Source organism: Electrona antarctica, assembly GCF_951216825.1.
Source record: "Electrona antarctica genome assembly, chromosome: 22".
NCBI classification, from domain to species: domain Eukaryota; kingdom Metazoa; phylum Chordata; class Actinopteri; order Myctophiformes; family Myctophidae; genus Electrona; species Electrona antarctica.
The window spans coordinates 23020081-23036144 of record NC_136805.1 but is presented as its reverse complement, the minus strand read 5'-3'; the positions used below and the strand labels follow the sequence as shown (position 1 = coordinate 23036144).

Genomic DNA, 16064 nt, shown 5'->3' with positions numbered 1-16064 from the left:
AATGGTAACACAGATACTTGGGATACTTAAGGTAATGGAATCAATCCCTGCCAATGAATACATTATTTACCTATTCGGTCGGGTCTTCTAACTACAAACAAGAAATACAACTGGTAAATCTCATTAAAATTGGAAGTCTGATCATACAGTATGTTGAATTGGCTGCAACTGTCTCACAGAGATGAATGATCAGGAATAATGTTGGGACTGGTTCTGGTCTTGTCTTCTTATATTTACTAGCCCAATTCACTCAGCAGAAACCCTAGAGGGGACAGTCCTGCCATTGAGACATTGAGAGGCCCCAGTCCTTTGTAACTTTAATCTGCACTCTCTTTATTTCCCCTATCATTTCACTGCGAAGTTGACTTTGAACTACATACCATTTGATATAGTTTGCCTCAACATCCTCACAAGGTCACTATCAATAAATAAATTACAGAAATGTCCCTAATACTTGCATCTTGTACATTTTCCCTTTCTTCTTAGTTGACTTTTTTGACAGCTACTGTATGTCTGGTAAACCGTAAACGACTTTTATCCATTATCCGTAAGTAAAACCTAGTTGAGTTTGACCCAAAGGAGTTTTATTTTTTAGAATTGACCACCTAGAATTTACAACAAACTTTCGGTCTGTGTCTACAACAAGTTAAAAACAGTTGACACAAACTGTTTACTGTGTGTTACCTGTGTTTCAACCATGTAGTACGTAAGAAATAAATAAGAAACAGAACAGAAAGCAACCGAGTAAGTTCATTTAGTTTATTTAGTCAGCTCATTCATCATCAGTTGTGCAGTGGTGTGTGCATAGAAAGAGAAGAAGCAACAAAGTGATACAGTACACTCACGAACAAAAGGCAAAAAGACATAAAAAGTGTTTGTTTTTAATCAGGAAAAGGACAATTAGAAACAATTCAAGTGCACAGAGTTTCGGTAGTAAATAAAATACAATCCTGGGAATGTATGCCGGGGACCTGAGGACTCCTGAACAAGAGATGAAGGGAGGAGAGGATAGAAGACGTGAACACTCGTGCTCTCTTCCCAACGCTCTTCCTCTGCAGACATCTCAGGACAGGACCAACGTCTTGAATTCTAGAGTGAGAAACATTTTTTGTTTTAGTTTAGTTGAGAGATCATTTATCGCACAAAATAAAATATTTTACATACTCTGTTAAAACCTTTGTCATTTCACAGTGAGTTTGCAAAACTAATTATGAGATTAAGCAGATGATGTCATTGAATGTATTTCAAATATGATTGACATTCGGTTAAAAAAAAAAATCCAAGATTAACCAGCCAAGAGATGCTGACATGATGTGGATTTTCAATCTAAGGATTGTCCTGATTACATTGTGGTGTCCGTTGCTAAAGCTCAAATACAACACTACCAGCCCATGGTATTATACATGTATTCACACGCCAGATTATTTTTTTTAGAATGCCTGAGCCGACATGCAACAAGGTCACAATGCTGGTGAGAGGATTATTATAAAGAGACAGAAGTGTTTGTCCCATTACCAACAGTATTTTTCAGGTAAAATATCAGATATTTTTAAAACAAAAGTCCTAATATGATTGAAAAATATCAATAGTATCTCTTAATGTTCTTTACATAACATGACAACAGATTTTCAAAGAGCAGGTGTTATTACATTCAGCTACTGGATGACAACAAGGTCTGATCAGTTACTGTAGTAAGCGCATCAAAGCATGCATATACAGTATGTGACAGGGATTAATATTCAGAACTGACCCTCTGCTCCGATTTCGCCATCACCATCATCATCGGCCGCTGATATGAAGGCCTTAGCCTCTGCATCAGTCAGCAACCGAGCCCCAGGGACGAACCGCTGCAGGAAGAATCTGGATGGAAGCAGGTGTGTCAAATTAATATGAATAGAAGTAGACAGAGAGATAAGCCATACAGCTAGATCCTGTAAAATCCTGTAAAAAAGGGGGTTATGGGTTACGTTACAGGACAAGAATCAATTCAGTTCTCTTGGCTTATTTTGTCTCAGTGAGTGCAAGCCAGGAATTTATATTGCCTGCACATATTGTTTTTCTCACAGTTGCCACTTTGTGGCAAAGAAATATAAATGAATATAGTATCTATTCTATAGTATAGAACTATACGTACTTAATCTCCTCCACCTCTAAAGATCCACTGTTATCATCATCAAGCAGACGGAAGACATCTTTAACCTCCTGGGGTGTCTTTGAGGCCAAGCCAGACAGCTCGAAAAACTTCTTGTGGCTGAACGTGTCTGGAGCTGGAAACGCACACACACACACACACACACACACACACACACACACACACACACACACACACACACACACACACACACACACACACACACACACACACACACACACACACAAAATTAACACTCAATTAACACTGAGGATTTTGCTGTGTAATGCTTAATATCGGCATGTCATGCGATGCATTGTGAGCTTGTAGATCAGCTATTGGCTACAAGGCTGCTGTCCGGCAGGAGGGTGATTTATTCCCCCTCTTCCTGGTTCTTTACACACTGGCAGACACACTGAAGTCCACTGAACATTTCTGATTTTCAAATCACGGCTGAGTTATCACAACACTGCACAATATTTATAATCACACACAAGAATGACGTGCACTCTGCAACCACCAATCCTTCATGCAGCTTTATCACGGATTCTAATACTTCACTAAAAGGCTAAGATTGTTTTACCTTGATGAGAATTAGGATAAGTAAAGATTGGCTTTAGCCTTTTACATGAATGAAATAATAATAATAATAATAATAATACAAATAATAATAATAATATATACCGGCAATATTAAACAATTTGTGTGTGTGTGTGTGTGTGTGTGTGTGTGTGTGTGTGTGTGTGTGTGTGTGTGTGTGTGCAGTGTACTGTATGTGTACTGTGTGTGTGTGTGTGTGTGTGTGTGTGTGTGTGTGTGTGTGTGTGTGTGTGTGTGTGTGTGTGTGTGTGTGTGTGTGTGTGTGTGTGTTCATATGTCACAATGTTCAAACTAATGTTATCTTTCTGTCTTTCATTCATTCGTTCTCTTACACATTACAGAGGTAGCACATATTATGTTGTTTAACCTAACCTACCTAGGCAGTCCTTGACGGCAGTGTCAATGGCATCAGCCGAGAGGATAGAAGTGAGTGACATATTAATCCTGTAGGGTAAAAAGAAGAGCATTGTAAATTATTCACTCTCTCCTCTCCCTCTCAATTATTCTCTGTCTCTTTCACAACGCGTCTGGCCATGTGGTCACTAGGTTCATCATCATCATCATCATCATCATCATCACCTCTATCAATTTATATAGCCAAATATGTGCTAAACCGTAATCTTACATTGGATTTAGTTGTTTGATCCATCCTGATCTGACCCATAATTCGATGATGCTCTATATAAAAACTGTCAAATTAGAAATGTAATGACAATAAAAGATTAAGTTTATCCTTCATTTGGACCAAATTCTTTATTTATTTATCCTAATTCCTATCTGGCTGCTCTATACATCTTAGGTCCCACGTTAAGAAACATTTTGTATAGGCTACATTTCTAGAATTTATCTGATGAATGCAGTTATTTGAATATTTAGCCTATACTCAAAGCAGCCAATATTTTTTGCCTAATAAGAAGTTTGAGTTTCATTCCTCTATCGCACCAAGACCAAGAAGGTACCATGTCATCCTTCCCTATAGCCTACCCGTTACGCACGGTATACGGCACCGCACCTGCAAAAGTTTGTCTTTCACTCACCGCTGTCAAGTTCTGTCCTCTGTACAGGTCCAGTGTAAGATAAGGCTTTATGGTGACCGCTGACGGTCGGCAAGGACTTATATATACGCAACAGTCTCGCGCACAAAGAACGATGCTTAGGTTACTTGTCCGCGTATCAAATTCTGAGGTCCCTCTCGAATTCCTTACCTGCCCAATTAACCTTTACTATTTATACGTGTACCTCCGCCTGCGTTTATGGGTGGCTGTGTAACCGCATGGTCCGCCCCTGTGACTCCAGTCGATAGGCTGCTATACTCATGATTTATGTCTGCCTCCTCCCTCCCTCACCTCTCTCATAAAACACTGCTTTTTATTCAATCAGTTGCTAAGAATTAATCTATTTATGTATTATTTGCTCATTCTTGATTTGTCTGTCTGTCTGTCTGTCTGTCTGTCTGTCTGTCTGTCTGTCTGTCTGTCTGTCTGTCTGTATGTCTGTCTGTCTGTATAATTTGCTGGCCAATTCAATTCATATCCATGCAGGTGATATGATAGTTATGTCGCTAATGGCTAATTTAATTTAGAATCAGAACCAGAATTCTTTGTAAATGTGCATGATGTAACCCGGCTTTTGACTTGGTGTAGCCTATAGGCTACTGACAGCTTTTCACATTAAGTCAAGCAGATCAACAATGAATCCAATGAATAATCTTCTCAAATGACCCCTATCACATTGGCCAGGCCCAGCTGGCATGCAGATGATATCCTCTTTTTAAACAAATCAAAAGGAATATTCTATCTTAACTCCACAGTTGCTATGAGCCTATAAGAACAAGTAAGAACAGTATAGGCCTAGTTTGGTTGGAACTTGTAAGCCTACGCTTTCTTTAAACATTTCCAGATACAATTTATTTGAAAAGGGTGTAATTAAAGAGTTTGCAGATATTTCCTTATTATCTGTAATTTCTTCTATTTGTTTGAGTTTTTTTTAATTATTAATTTGGGATTGGTAAGAATGGGACGGCATGGTTTCCTGTTCATTATTACCGGATAAAATCAAAACCAGTGTGTGTGTGTGTGTGTGTGTGTGTGTGTGTGTGTGAGAGAGACAGAGAGAGGGGGGGGGGGGGGGGGGTCATGAAAATCAAACCACCCAGTCAACAAAAATGAGGTTTCAGATTAGTTTATTCTTTTGCCCATTAATCTTTAATTGTCTAGGAGTCAATTACACTGCCTCAAATACACAGTAGAGCCTATATAGGCCTTTCTTTCTCTTGCAGGCCAATTATACCTTTGTCCATAATCTATATGTTATTGTTACATAAAGAAATATGTTACATTTTAAGAATGTTCTGACTAAATTAAAGATAACTTCCCAAGATAATAATTGACTGTGTTTCTTTGCAAAGAAAACATCACAACTAGCGCGCACGCACGCACGCACGCACATACACACACACACACACACACGCACACACACACACACACACACACACACACACACACACACACACACACACACACACACACACACACACACACACACACACACACACACACACACACACACACACACACACACACACACACAACACGTCTCTCACACACACACACACACACACACACACACACACACACACACACACACACACACACACACACACACACACACACACACACACACACACACACACACACACACACACACACACTTTTTCCACTGTTAAAATCCCATTCTGTTATGAAAGAGGGCAAGAACACCTGTGGCTGTGTGGGCAAGAACACCTGGTCAGTGGTCAGTCACCATAAAAACCAGGTGTCACAAAACCAGCCAAGTTGATAGGTTTGTTGTCTGGAAGAGTCAGCAACATTTTACTGGTGGTGGAAGAAGTACTCACATATTTTAATAAAGTAAAAGTATCAATACCTCAATGTAAAAAATAGTCTGTACTCTGTAGTAAGAAGTAAAAGTTCAGTAAAAGTACCAAAGGTAGAATGCTGTGAGTCATTGTGCATGCAGAATGTCCCATTCCACACGTTTTCAAAATGCATACACATCTTTTGAAAATAGCTGAAGTGGTTAATATCTGTTTTGTAATCAAAATCTACAAAGTAACTAATTCAAGTTTTCAAATAATTGTAGCGGAATAAAAGTACATTATTTGTCTCTAAGATTTAGTGGAGCAGAAGTAAAAAGTAGGAAAATTGGAAATACTCCACTCCAGTAAAGTAAAAGTACCTAAAATAGTACAACAGTGAGTAGGCTACATGTACATACTTTCCAGCACTGATGACATGGCAGTTTCCATTTCCAGAAACAGAACTAACAATATATTTCTTAGGAGGGAATTATAAACCTGCCACACAAGGTGATATGCTGAGAAGATACAAACAGACACTAGCAGCTGCTAAAACTGAGGGATTGGCAATAGAATGGTTTCCAACTCTGCTTAGTCTAGCACTGTTCTAGTTATTAGGTTAAGGACACCACCTTGTGGTTCCTTTGTGCCAATGCAGGGGCAACATTACTCATGTGACTACAAATATGTATTATTTCACAAGAAAACTAGATGATTATTACCCATGGTTATTACCCTGTATATTACTTTTTTCTATGAACACTGGAGATTAAAGACAATGTAGAGGAGCAAAGATGGAGAGAAATGGGTGATTACTGTACTGTATTCCCATTTGTATCCCCATCATGGGAATACAAAGTCTGATAAAAACAAGTTTTATCCATAATTGCTATCTGGACCACTGGGTACGTGGATATGTGATTAATAACCATGATCTGAGTGGTGCATTGCAGGGCAAGGCAGTGCATCGTCATCATCATCCTTATCATCGTTGCCTGAAACCTTATGAAAGATGTCATGTCTCACCAGGACAAAGATCACATGTGTCTTATTGAAAAATAATCTTTATTCCTCTCTCATCATCTGCCTGTTTTCCATTACAGTGCATCATCATAATCATAATCATCATCATCATGACCACTGATCAAACAGTAGAACAAAACTAACACAATAGAACTAAGACAGAAGAGGAAGAAAAGTCAGCCACACATTCAGTCAGGTACATTCATCATGGAGAGAGACATGATCAGACAGAGAGAGTGACAGTGAGGACAGACGGAGAGTTCTTTGTCCGTTTGCTGGCAGTCAAGGTTTAAAGATCATCTATTTGTGTATAAAAGTGTGAGGAGTGAGGAGTCAAAGAGAGAGAAGAAGGGGATTTGAAGTCTTGTTCTTTCGAAGTACTGTAGGTAGGTGAGGTCTTGGTCACTGTATGTAATTTATGCCTTGATCATTGCAGCAAACTCTGTAAGAAGAAAGCGAGATAAAATATTATTTCAAGCTTTATTTCTAAACTGCTCAAGTTAGTAAAAAGTGGTGCAGTGTAAATACAATAATGGTTATTGCATTGGTTTGGTATATGAAGTTAGGTAATATCTATCTCCTGCCTTGTCAGATCTTTCAGTGTTGTATTGTATTGTATTGTATTGTATTGTATTGTATTGTATTGTATTGTATTGTATTGTATTGTATTGTATTGTATTGTATTGTATTGTATTGTATTAAAAAGAAAGGATTCAAATAATTCTTAATGTTCGCCTTATACATCTATATTTCCAGCCACAGTTTACCATCAAGTCCTAGACCTCAAACTTAAGTCAAATCTATCTCATCCCTGATTCCTGGTATAGCCAAGCTATTCTTAATTAAATTAAAAACTCACCATCTTCTCCGATCATGCCATCACCATCGGCATCTCCGGCCGCCAAGAATGTCTTGGTCTCAGCTTCAGTCAGAGCCCTGGCACCTGCAGCGAAGTTCTGCAGGAAGAATCTAGAGAGAAGACCAAAAATAAATATTAGGAAACGTCACATGATAGACCCCCGAGTGTTTATTGTTATGTTTTCCCTTAGTTTATTGGAGAGAGACAATCAGTATAGACTAGGTTACATTTTGTCGTTTTGTCGATTTTTTTATCTGTCCCTTTTCAGCATGTCAATGTTTTTGTTTTTGCTTTATTTTGCGTAGTCATTGCTCCTGTGTGCCTGTTTTAACGTGATTGTTTTATATTGTTGGTCACTGTACAGCACTTTGTAACAATGTTTTGAAAGGTGCTTTATAAATAAAATGGACTTACTTAATACTTACTAGACTGCTGACTGCTCTGGCAGGTCATGACGTTTCATGACATGAAAGATAATATTCTATTCAATTCTATTCAGCCTTTAATATGAGACTCAAGGAAAATGTTGGCATAGAGTTACTCCTTGGAGAACCACTGTGTCCAGGCATGGACACACTAGATTAACTGTGGCCCAAACACAGAAATATGATCTGGGTGCCATTGAAGCCCTTGGTGAACTGTTTCCCTGTACTGTATGTGAATCTGAGGCAGTCTAAGATAGTTTTGCCTACTTCAGCTCCTCCTCCTCAATGAAGCCGCTTTTGTCCTGGTCAATGATGATAAAGGCCTTCTTAATATCATCATTGGACTTGGCTGCCATGCCAACCTTGGTAAAGAACTCCTTGTACTTGAAGGATTCGGGAGCTGAGGCAAGAGAGAGATATAGAGAGAGATATAGAGAGAGAGAGAGAGAGAGAGAGAGAGAGAGTGAGAGAGAGGGAGAGACAGACAGACAGACAGGCACTTCAGTCTCCTAACAGTATGTGATCCTACAAATGTAATTGATTTGTAGGATTGTAGCTCAGAAATAGCCTATAGCATGCATATTTCTGAGCTCCATCTCCATCTGTATGCATGTGAGTGGTCTGGTCTCTCAGTCTTGATAAGTCCTATGCACACCTGGCATTTAATTTGTTTTACCTTGGCATGCTGCAAGGGCTGCAGTGATGTCAGCTGCTGCGAGAACGGCGGCGAGAGCCATTTCTATCTGAGGGTAGGAAAGAAGTAGATAAATCATCATTTAAGCTCAAACAAGTGAGGTAGCATCATATAAATATATGAGTGTATTGCGCTGTTGAAGCATTATACAACTAAGCACTATATCAGACATCTTAAATCTATTACAGTACAGCTAGAAATTTACAGGGTATTATAAGTCTGAATCTCTTGATAAAGCCATGTAATGAATATTGCAGCCCCTATGCAAATATTCTTTTGAGTTAATCACACACAAAGTGAAGAAAAGAAAAGATTCAAAGGAACAGAAAAGGTAGTCCACTTTTCCCAAATCAGGACCTCCAAGCCAAAAGATTAAAGATCCTTTGCAGTTCTGTTTAGGGTTTGGTAGGAATATTCATCCATTTAATTCCTTGTTTAGTCCAAAGATAAACTTGTTTTTTGTTGTTAGGATTATCCCCTGTAGTCCTTTTCCTGTTCCAGTGCAAAGTGCAGGAAGCTCATTGAGTTCAATTGCAGACTTGCTGAAAGATTTGCTTCTTTTCTGTGGAACTCACCTCAAGCACTAAGATTAATGTTGAATCTCTCAGATGAAGCTGGCAACAGGCAACTGCAGTAAAGTCCCCTGGATATCCCCACAAGCTTATATACCTTCTCTCACCCGAAATATGAGGCATATGAAATAGACACGCATTGGAGTGGGTGAAAATGTCGCCAGTGGTCAGAGCTGTTCTATTTATATGTACATAAATGAAGACGCTTAAATGGTACGCATGGGCCTATGCAAAAGAAGTTGATATTGCATCTGTCTAATAATATACGCTGCCGATTTGAGTGATATATATATGCTATGCTCTGATCATGGATATCTGGACCATATTAAATAGCACACAGCATCACGGATGGAAAAGAGAGGTACTGATCTGTATTTCCTGAATTCAACCACATTTAGGTTATTTTGGCTACTTAGTAGCGTATAATATTATTATCAGTCAAGGATAAGCATTTAATTTAGGCATATTGAGCGTTTAAGAATCTGAATTGTAATTGTATAGTTATACAGCAAAATATACAACTAATGGATTTCTCCAATTATGACTGAGTAATGATGCATGCTGTCTCTGAACAGAATATTTTGGTGAGAATTAACTTTCATATTGGCATGTATGCACATTGGCATGTGTATGTCTGCAATGTTACTGGCATTACCAGTTGATTTGCTACTGGGGTTGGAAAAGGATAACTCAAGTCACAGTGACTAGACGGTTTAATATATTATTGTAGGAATATATACTGTACTATATATATAGCCTATTGTTTTATATTTAAAAATAAGAAATATTCATATAATAATGTTCAAATGTGGAATAAAGAACCACAAAACTAGGCCGATGTGTAACTTAAAATCAATACGCTTAAAATTGCTATAGCATGTGTGACGGGATGCACACGCAGATCCGACACACCGACATGCAGAAACAACAGTCAGACATGCGGTCGAACATGCACTGCTCCCGTGCTTGTGGTGTAAATGTTCAGGAATCTTTTTTAAACATGGTTTTGTCAGGTGCACAGTGAAAAATGAAATTATAGAATTTGGCACGGTGGTTCGAAAAGGATAACTCAGTCAGACACAGTATTATTGTAGGCAATATTGTTGCCTACAATATTGTAGGCCTATTGTTTCATACAGACATAGATATAATAATGTTCTAATGTGGAATAAAGAACCACAGAATTTCACAAAATGACATAGGCTGTGTCTGTGTGTATAACCTAAAAACTATAGGCTTAAAATTGTTGTAGCACAGTATAACACTGTCAAAATTCCACCAAATATATTAGAGTTGAATCAAATTATGATCTGATATGAATTGAACACACTATGGCACTTTTTAAAAACGTGTGTAGGCCTACAGTGCAAAATGAAATTATAGAATTTGATTTAAATCTGCACTTTCATTGAGTTGAAGACTTCCATCTAGGCTATATTCTTCCTCTCTTACACTCATGTAGGCTATTTCTCGTTACGGCTTTGGTATTCATGATGCTATTTTAGGAAAGTTTATATTTACAGTACATAGGCTGTTGTCACTCAAGATCTTGTGTAGGCCTAATGAAAGAGAAGTGTCTAGGCTATAACACACAAACGTTTGTACTGAGGAATTACAATCCTCTGTCTATATCTACATTTACAAAGACGTAGGCTTATAGCCTATAGATAATAAGCTTAACCTATACCTACTGTACAGTATCTGGCCTTGACATGTCACATGTCATGACATGACATGTCATGTTTATGAATTGCATGTTCGTGTATATGCCTACCTCCCCCGAGCTGTGCATAAGTAGGCTTATGCTTGTTTTTTTGTCGTTTTTTCAAAGCCATACAAAACTAGAACATCAGCCTATGGCGTTCTGGGTGGTCAAATAAGGTCCCTCGCCCTGGACGACTGGGTTATGGAGTCACTATTCCTGCCCTTATTAAATATCAGGGTTATATTACAAATGTACTCTCAGACTTGGGTTGACAAATATAAAGTAAAGCTGTATAGAGGGTCCAGACAGAAAGCTTTGAGGTGTGCTTCAAATGTTCATTTTATATGTGCCTAAATTCTTTATTCTTCCCCATTTTCTTAAACACCTCGCAATGGCCCTTTTTATTATATTTAAAATGTTTTCACTAAACACATAATGTGGGGTGAGATATTTTAGGATGAACACTTTTCTGAATAAAACTTCAAATGCGCCATCTGTTAGTGTTGTTTTGTTTTAGTTTTTTTCTGTTTTCACTGAACAAAAAGTATTCCGTGTAATTGCCATGTAATTGGGGACTAAAGTAATCCTATCCGAGTACTGGCTCCATTCCTATGGAACATACTGTATTGCCTCAGACTATGCAGTTGCAAGTTGTGCTCAAATCACAGCTTTTGAAGCACATCCAGAAAGCAAGTCGCCCCTAATACTGTTCTCACTGAACCACCTGTCTCTGCCAATGCTGACCATGTATCTAGCGGCCTGTACCACCGGGCTATGCCAAAGCATATCCCCTTTCACTTTCAATCACATCGTCAAAGATGTATAATAGGTGTAAAATAAGCTATGGCTATGGAGGCTACCATGTATGGATCCAAAGAATCCTGCTCCAGACCAGTATGTATGCACATGCAGACATGAAAACCAATATTGAACACAAGACATTGCGGTTTTTTTTAACCCAAAATGTGAGTTTATTCCACTTTCAGATAAGTGCAAATGAGTGGTGTTACTAGTTTCTCTGAATGAGAGAACAAAACATTGTTAAAAAAAACATGGAGTGTAAACACGGTTTTGGGTCATAGGGGAGTTGTACAGAACAGGGCTGTGACATTCATAAATAAAATGAATATAAAAAAAGATATAGGCATAGTCATGGCATCCGCTGGTTCCATAGAATGCATTTATGCCTTGACAAGCAGCATGAACTCTGTGGAGATAAATAAGACATGATAGTTAAGTTAAGGTTAGGCAATATTCTGAGAGTATGACTTTAAGAGTAAGGCCATGTAATATTAAATGTAATTTAATATTAAAATAAATTCGTTTTTCTAAACTCTAATCTTTCTAAGTCTCTGTCTAAGGAGTTCTCCTTTATTTTCTACGCAGTGAGCGAGTCTTTTTCAGTCAGCTCATCCATTAAAAATAAATACAAATAATAATTATATTTTCTTTTTTACAAAATGAAAAATGACTTCATACAAAGGACTGCTATTGCGTTTTATCACCAGTAGGGACCACAATTGTGGTGGTCAGGCATGCTAAATAAATGCCCCCTTGTGATTATGTAATACTAATACCTTATACTTGGGCTTCCAGTTTGTTTTTATTGTTTACTGGATAACTGAGCGTGATGTCTAAAAATGGCACTTGAAAATACAACTTATCTGCAAAGCTCTGGTTACAGGTCACTGGAGATAGACTTATACTCTGTGTTCTAGCCAAATCACTGTACTATCAAGAAAATGTAATGATAAATCAAAGACTTGTAAGTGGTTACCATCAACTCCAATCATGCCATCACCATCGGCATCTCCGGCTGCCAAGAATTTCTTGGTCTCAGCGGCTGTGAGGAGCCTGGCACCTGGCACAAAGCTCTGCAGGAAGAGGCTATGGACAAACAAGCCACATATAGGTTAACAGGGAGCAAGTGCAGATATTTTATAAATACTTGAAAAAGCTACTCAGTTACAGTAATGAGAGTAATTGCAATTAGTTTCAGTGCTTTCCACCCCTGGTTAATGGTTATATATAAAACCTTGACTGGGGGTTTAACTGTTTTGAAGATTTTAATGAATTAGACTGCAAACAAATGGTGGCGACAAACTATATCATGTAGCCATTAACATAAATTGAGCCTTTCTAGTATGTTGTAGTGTTTTTCAGTGAGAATAAACCAGAGAATCAGGGCACTGCAGCGCTGAAGGTAATGATCTACTGCAGTGAATAGCATATAAGTAGCCTTGCCGAGCCATGAGGCCCATAGGGCAGGAGCCTATCTCCTGTTTCTGTAGCGTGAGGCAGCTTGATGTACACCCCCTGGACATGACGCTAGTATGTCGCAGGGACTTACCCCCAATCTAACCCTTGAATAGCATATGCTACATTGATATTAGAAACTTCAAGCATTTTTAAATAAAGAATGTAATGGAGTAAAAAGTATATTTCCAATAGATAGAAATCCAACTAGGCAATTCATGTAGTTTAAAATGAACAATGTAATAATTCAAAATAAGTTTGTGATGCTTACTTCAGCTCCTCCTCCTCAATGAAGCCACTCTTGTCCTGGTCAACAACATAGAAGGCCTTTGTGATCAAGTCATCAGACTTTGTGTGCAGACCAGTCTTGGCAAAGAATGACTTGTAGTCAAAGCTTTCAGCAGCTGTTAGAGAAAGAGAGAACAAAATTCTCAAAATTCACTCAGTGAATTTGTACTGCTAACTTTAAATTCAAAGCATTGCCGCATAGCTGCATAATGCTGCATTCATTTTAGCTAGAATTATGGACAAACATAAAGGCCATGAAAACTTTGCTTATTTATCAGAATTATTGGCCTAATATTTTTTCCAAACGAGTCAGTGAATGGATAATGATATAATATATATATAATTCATAACAACAATAATAATAATAATAATAATAATATTGGTGAGATAGATTAGGGCTAGTGGTGGAAGAAGTAGGCTACTCAGATCTACTATACTTTCCTAGAAGTAGGCCTACTACCACAGTATAAAACTAGCCTATACATACAAGTAGCCTATTTAAAATAATATACTATAGGTAGGCGTACAAAGTAGCATCAAAATATATATTTAAGTAGGCTACCAAAAGTAGGCCTAAAGTAGCCTACAAATACTTAAATTTGTATCTAGACAGGACTACATAATAGCTTCCTTGAGTAAATGCACTTGCCTACATTCTATTCCACCACTGATTGGCTGATTGTTTGGCTTTTATAGACTTACCTGCGCAAGCAGCGACTGCTGCAGCAACATCAGCTGCTTCCAGGATACCGGCGAATGCCATTTCTGATGATCTTTTCTATTGAAGAAAAAGAAAAAGAACATATAGCTTAAAAATAAGTGATTATGGGTTACATGCGAAAGAAGAACAAGATTATAGGCTATGTACAAACCTATAGGCTACTATGAAGAAGAAAGGGCAAGAGGGGAAAGGATAGGCCTACTAGCATACGCAATAGTTCTTGAATTAGCTATAGCTTCCCTTCATTCCGGCTAATGTTGCATTCAATCAATCACATATTTTGCAACTGCCAAATGTTTCTGGTTCGTATTTACCACAGTCTATCATGGGAGACAATGTATTATTATTATTATTATTATTATTATTGCCCCATGCACCCAAGGTTTGACACCCACTAGTCCTCCTAATTAATATGGTAACAGGTCAAGTGGGCACCATGCCCAATGTGCTCACTTGACCTTTAACATGATTGCCCTGCAGGTGGCATATCTTATCTGCGGCGCCACAGGCTCTCGGCCTTTTAATCACAATAAACATGCAGTATAAGCAGTAAGTAGGCCTACACACATTATTAGTAATAATGTGTGTAGGCCTCATTTATTACTGGCCCCGAACTTCAGCAAAGGTAATTTAAATAAACAATAAAAAAATAAGTAGGCTTTCTAATCCATTGGGAATTTTCTCCGGTTTTAGGCCCGTGTATGACCATTATAGCCTACAGGTGTTTCAGCAATAGCAACAAAAAAAAAGAAAAGAAAAAGAGAAAAAAACACAAGTTGTAGTTCCAATGCAAGTTCTTAGCGTAATCCTTTGAAGTATAGAGAAACGTCCTTGCAATGTCGAGATGAAAATAAGCGATGTTTTACTTCCATCCAGCTGAACTCACCTTGCTGTCGACCGGAGCAGAGAAACTTCAAAACTTGAGAGCAGGGTGAACAAGTAGGCCTTCACCTCCCTAATTTATAGTCCAGGGTGCTGGCCCCTTGACGTGTCATCTATACCATATAGGGTTGGTTTAGGACAAAAATGTGTCTAGTTGTAGAATTGTGCTATTTTTAACGCTCCCACCCACCGAGGGACACACTCCATATGTGAAGACTAGCAAGACCGGCATATTTTATGCAAACTAAATATGATGCTGCTGCCCATTGGCTGCACGTGAACTGTAAGTTGTTTGCAATGCGTTTCCTGTGTAATACAAATCCGGCTAATTGCGGTATGTGGCACCTAGGGGGCATTGAGGAGTTGGTAAGAAGTCAACCCAATTCGAGTCAGTTAATGGTCAATGTAGGCCTCCTCTTGGTCAGTGGAAGTCTGTGCGTAAAATAATAATAATAATATAATAGACCTAATAATAATAATTTATTATTATTTATTATGATTTTTTTATAGTATTATAGTTCAATTATTTTGTATAGTTCAATTGATGAATTGAACAAGGTGGACCCAGCTCTTGTAAACAAGTGTAATGCTTAACTGGGTCGTCCACTCACAGTTGAGTTAACAGTCTTTGTATTGAGTTTGTGCTTGAAATGTACTGTAATTCTGCAAACTGTTAATAAATATTTCAATCAATCAGTCAAAAACCACAAATATTCATTAAAGACTGGATGGATGCAATTCAAAATAGATGAATGGGTTGAACATTATGCAATTTTATGGCCCAATTCAGTGTCAGTGTTAATGTTTTATATGAAACTGCACATGATTAAAGTGTCAAACACTTTGTTTCAACATTTGCAAGCTGCCCATGCAGTTAAATGAAGAAACCCAAGCTCAAAAGTTCCTCACCCGATGCTGAATATAACATTTCTAGAAGATGAGTGATGGGATATGCATGAGCTACATTTACATTAGACACTGAAGATATATCGTCTGTTGACTGGGCATCATGCTCATGTTCACCTTACCAGGAACACATTCACTATCAGTT

The 16064-nt window shown here is 38.1% G+C and overlaps 3 protein-coding genes across 4 annotated transcripts; all 3 read right to left on the bottom strand.

The window, feature by feature from the left end:
• Positions 1-865: 865 nt before the first annotated feature.
• Positions 866-3996, bottom strand: pvalb9 (parvalbumin 9). Of its 2 annotated transcripts, none has more exons than XM_079492068.1 (5): positions 3971-3996; positions 3108-3175; positions 2135-2267; positions 1751-1860; positions 866-1089 (listed from the first exon to the last, which is right to left on the bottom strand). In XM_079492068.1, the coding sequence occupies exons 2-5, from the start codon at positions 3166-3168 to the stop codon at positions 1064-1066; spliced, it is 330 nt and encodes a 109-aa protein (XP_079348194.1). In that variant the 5' UTR covers positions 3169-3175; positions 3971-3996; the 3' UTR covers positions 866-1063. The 2 variants fall into 2 exon arrangements, with proteins under 2 accessions (XP_079348194.1, XP_079348193.1); XM_079492067.1 differs by lacking the exon at positions 3971-3996 and adding an exon at positions 3769-3906.
• Positions 3997-6634: 2638 nt separating this feature from the next.
• On the bottom strand, positions 6635-9264 carry LOC306914780 (parvalbumin alpha-like). The gene is made up of 5 exons (XM_079491975.1): positions 9165-9264; positions 8572-8638; positions 8163-8295; positions 7471-7580; positions 6635-7053 (listed from the first exon to the last, which is right to left on the bottom strand). Exons 2-5 carry the CDS (start codon positions 8630-8632, stop codon positions 7028-7030), a joined length of 330 nt encoding a protein of 109 aa, XP_079348101.1. The 5' UTR covers positions 8633-8638; positions 9165-9264; the 3' UTR covers positions 6635-7027.
• Positions 9265-11813: 2549 nt separating this feature from the next.
• LOC306914782 (parvalbumin-2-like) lies at positions 11814-15087 on the bottom strand. Its single transcript, XM_079491980.1, has 5 exons — positions 15018-15087; positions 14113-14188; positions 13394-13526; positions 12644-12753; positions 11814-12073 (listed from the first exon to the last, which is right to left on the bottom strand). Exons 2-5 carry the CDS (start codon positions 14171-14173, stop codon positions 12048-12050), a joined length of 330 nt encoding a protein of 109 aa, XP_079348106.1. The 5' UTR covers positions 14174-14188; positions 15018-15087; the 3' UTR covers positions 11814-12047.
• Between the last annotated feature and the right edge of the window lie 977 nt (positions 15088-16064).

Coding starts and splice junctions, on each gene's coding strand:
- pvalb9 (XM_079492068.1), bottom strand. CDS start 3,168: ATGTCACTCACTTCTATCCTCTCGGCTGATGCCATTGACACTGCCGTC. Junction 1,861..2,134: donor TTAGAGGTGGAGGAGATTAA/GTACGTATAGTT, acceptor GCTTCCATCCAG/ATTCTTCCTGCAGCGGTTCG. Junction 1,090..1,750: donor TGGCGAAATCGGAGCAGAGG/GTCAGTTCTGAA, acceptor TTCTCACTCTAG/AATTCAAGACGTTGGTCCTG.
- LOC306914780 (XM_079491975.1), bottom strand. CDS start 8,632: ATGGCTCTCGCCGCCGTTCTCGCAGCAGCTGACATCACTGCAGCCCTT. Junction 7,581..8,162: donor ATTGAGGAGGAGGAGCTGAA/GTAGGCAAAACT, acceptor TCTTCTCTCTAG/ATTCTTCCTGCAGAACTTCG. Junction 7,054..7,470: donor TGGCATGATCGGAGAAGATG/GTGAGTTTTTAA, acceptor TTCTTCTTACAG/AGTTTGCTGCAATGATCAAG.
- LOC306914782 (XM_079491980.1), bottom strand. CDS start 14,173: ATGGCATTCGCCGGTATCCTGGAAGCAGCTGATGTTGCTGCAGCAGTC. Junction 12,754..13,393: donor ATTGAGGAGGAGGAGCTGAA/GTAAGCATCACA, acceptor GTTTGTCCATAG/CCTCTTCCTGCAGAGCTTTG. Junction 12,074..12,643: donor TGGCATGATTGGAGTTGATG/GTAACCACTTAC, acceptor TTATCTCCACAG/AGTTCATGCTGCTTGTCAAG.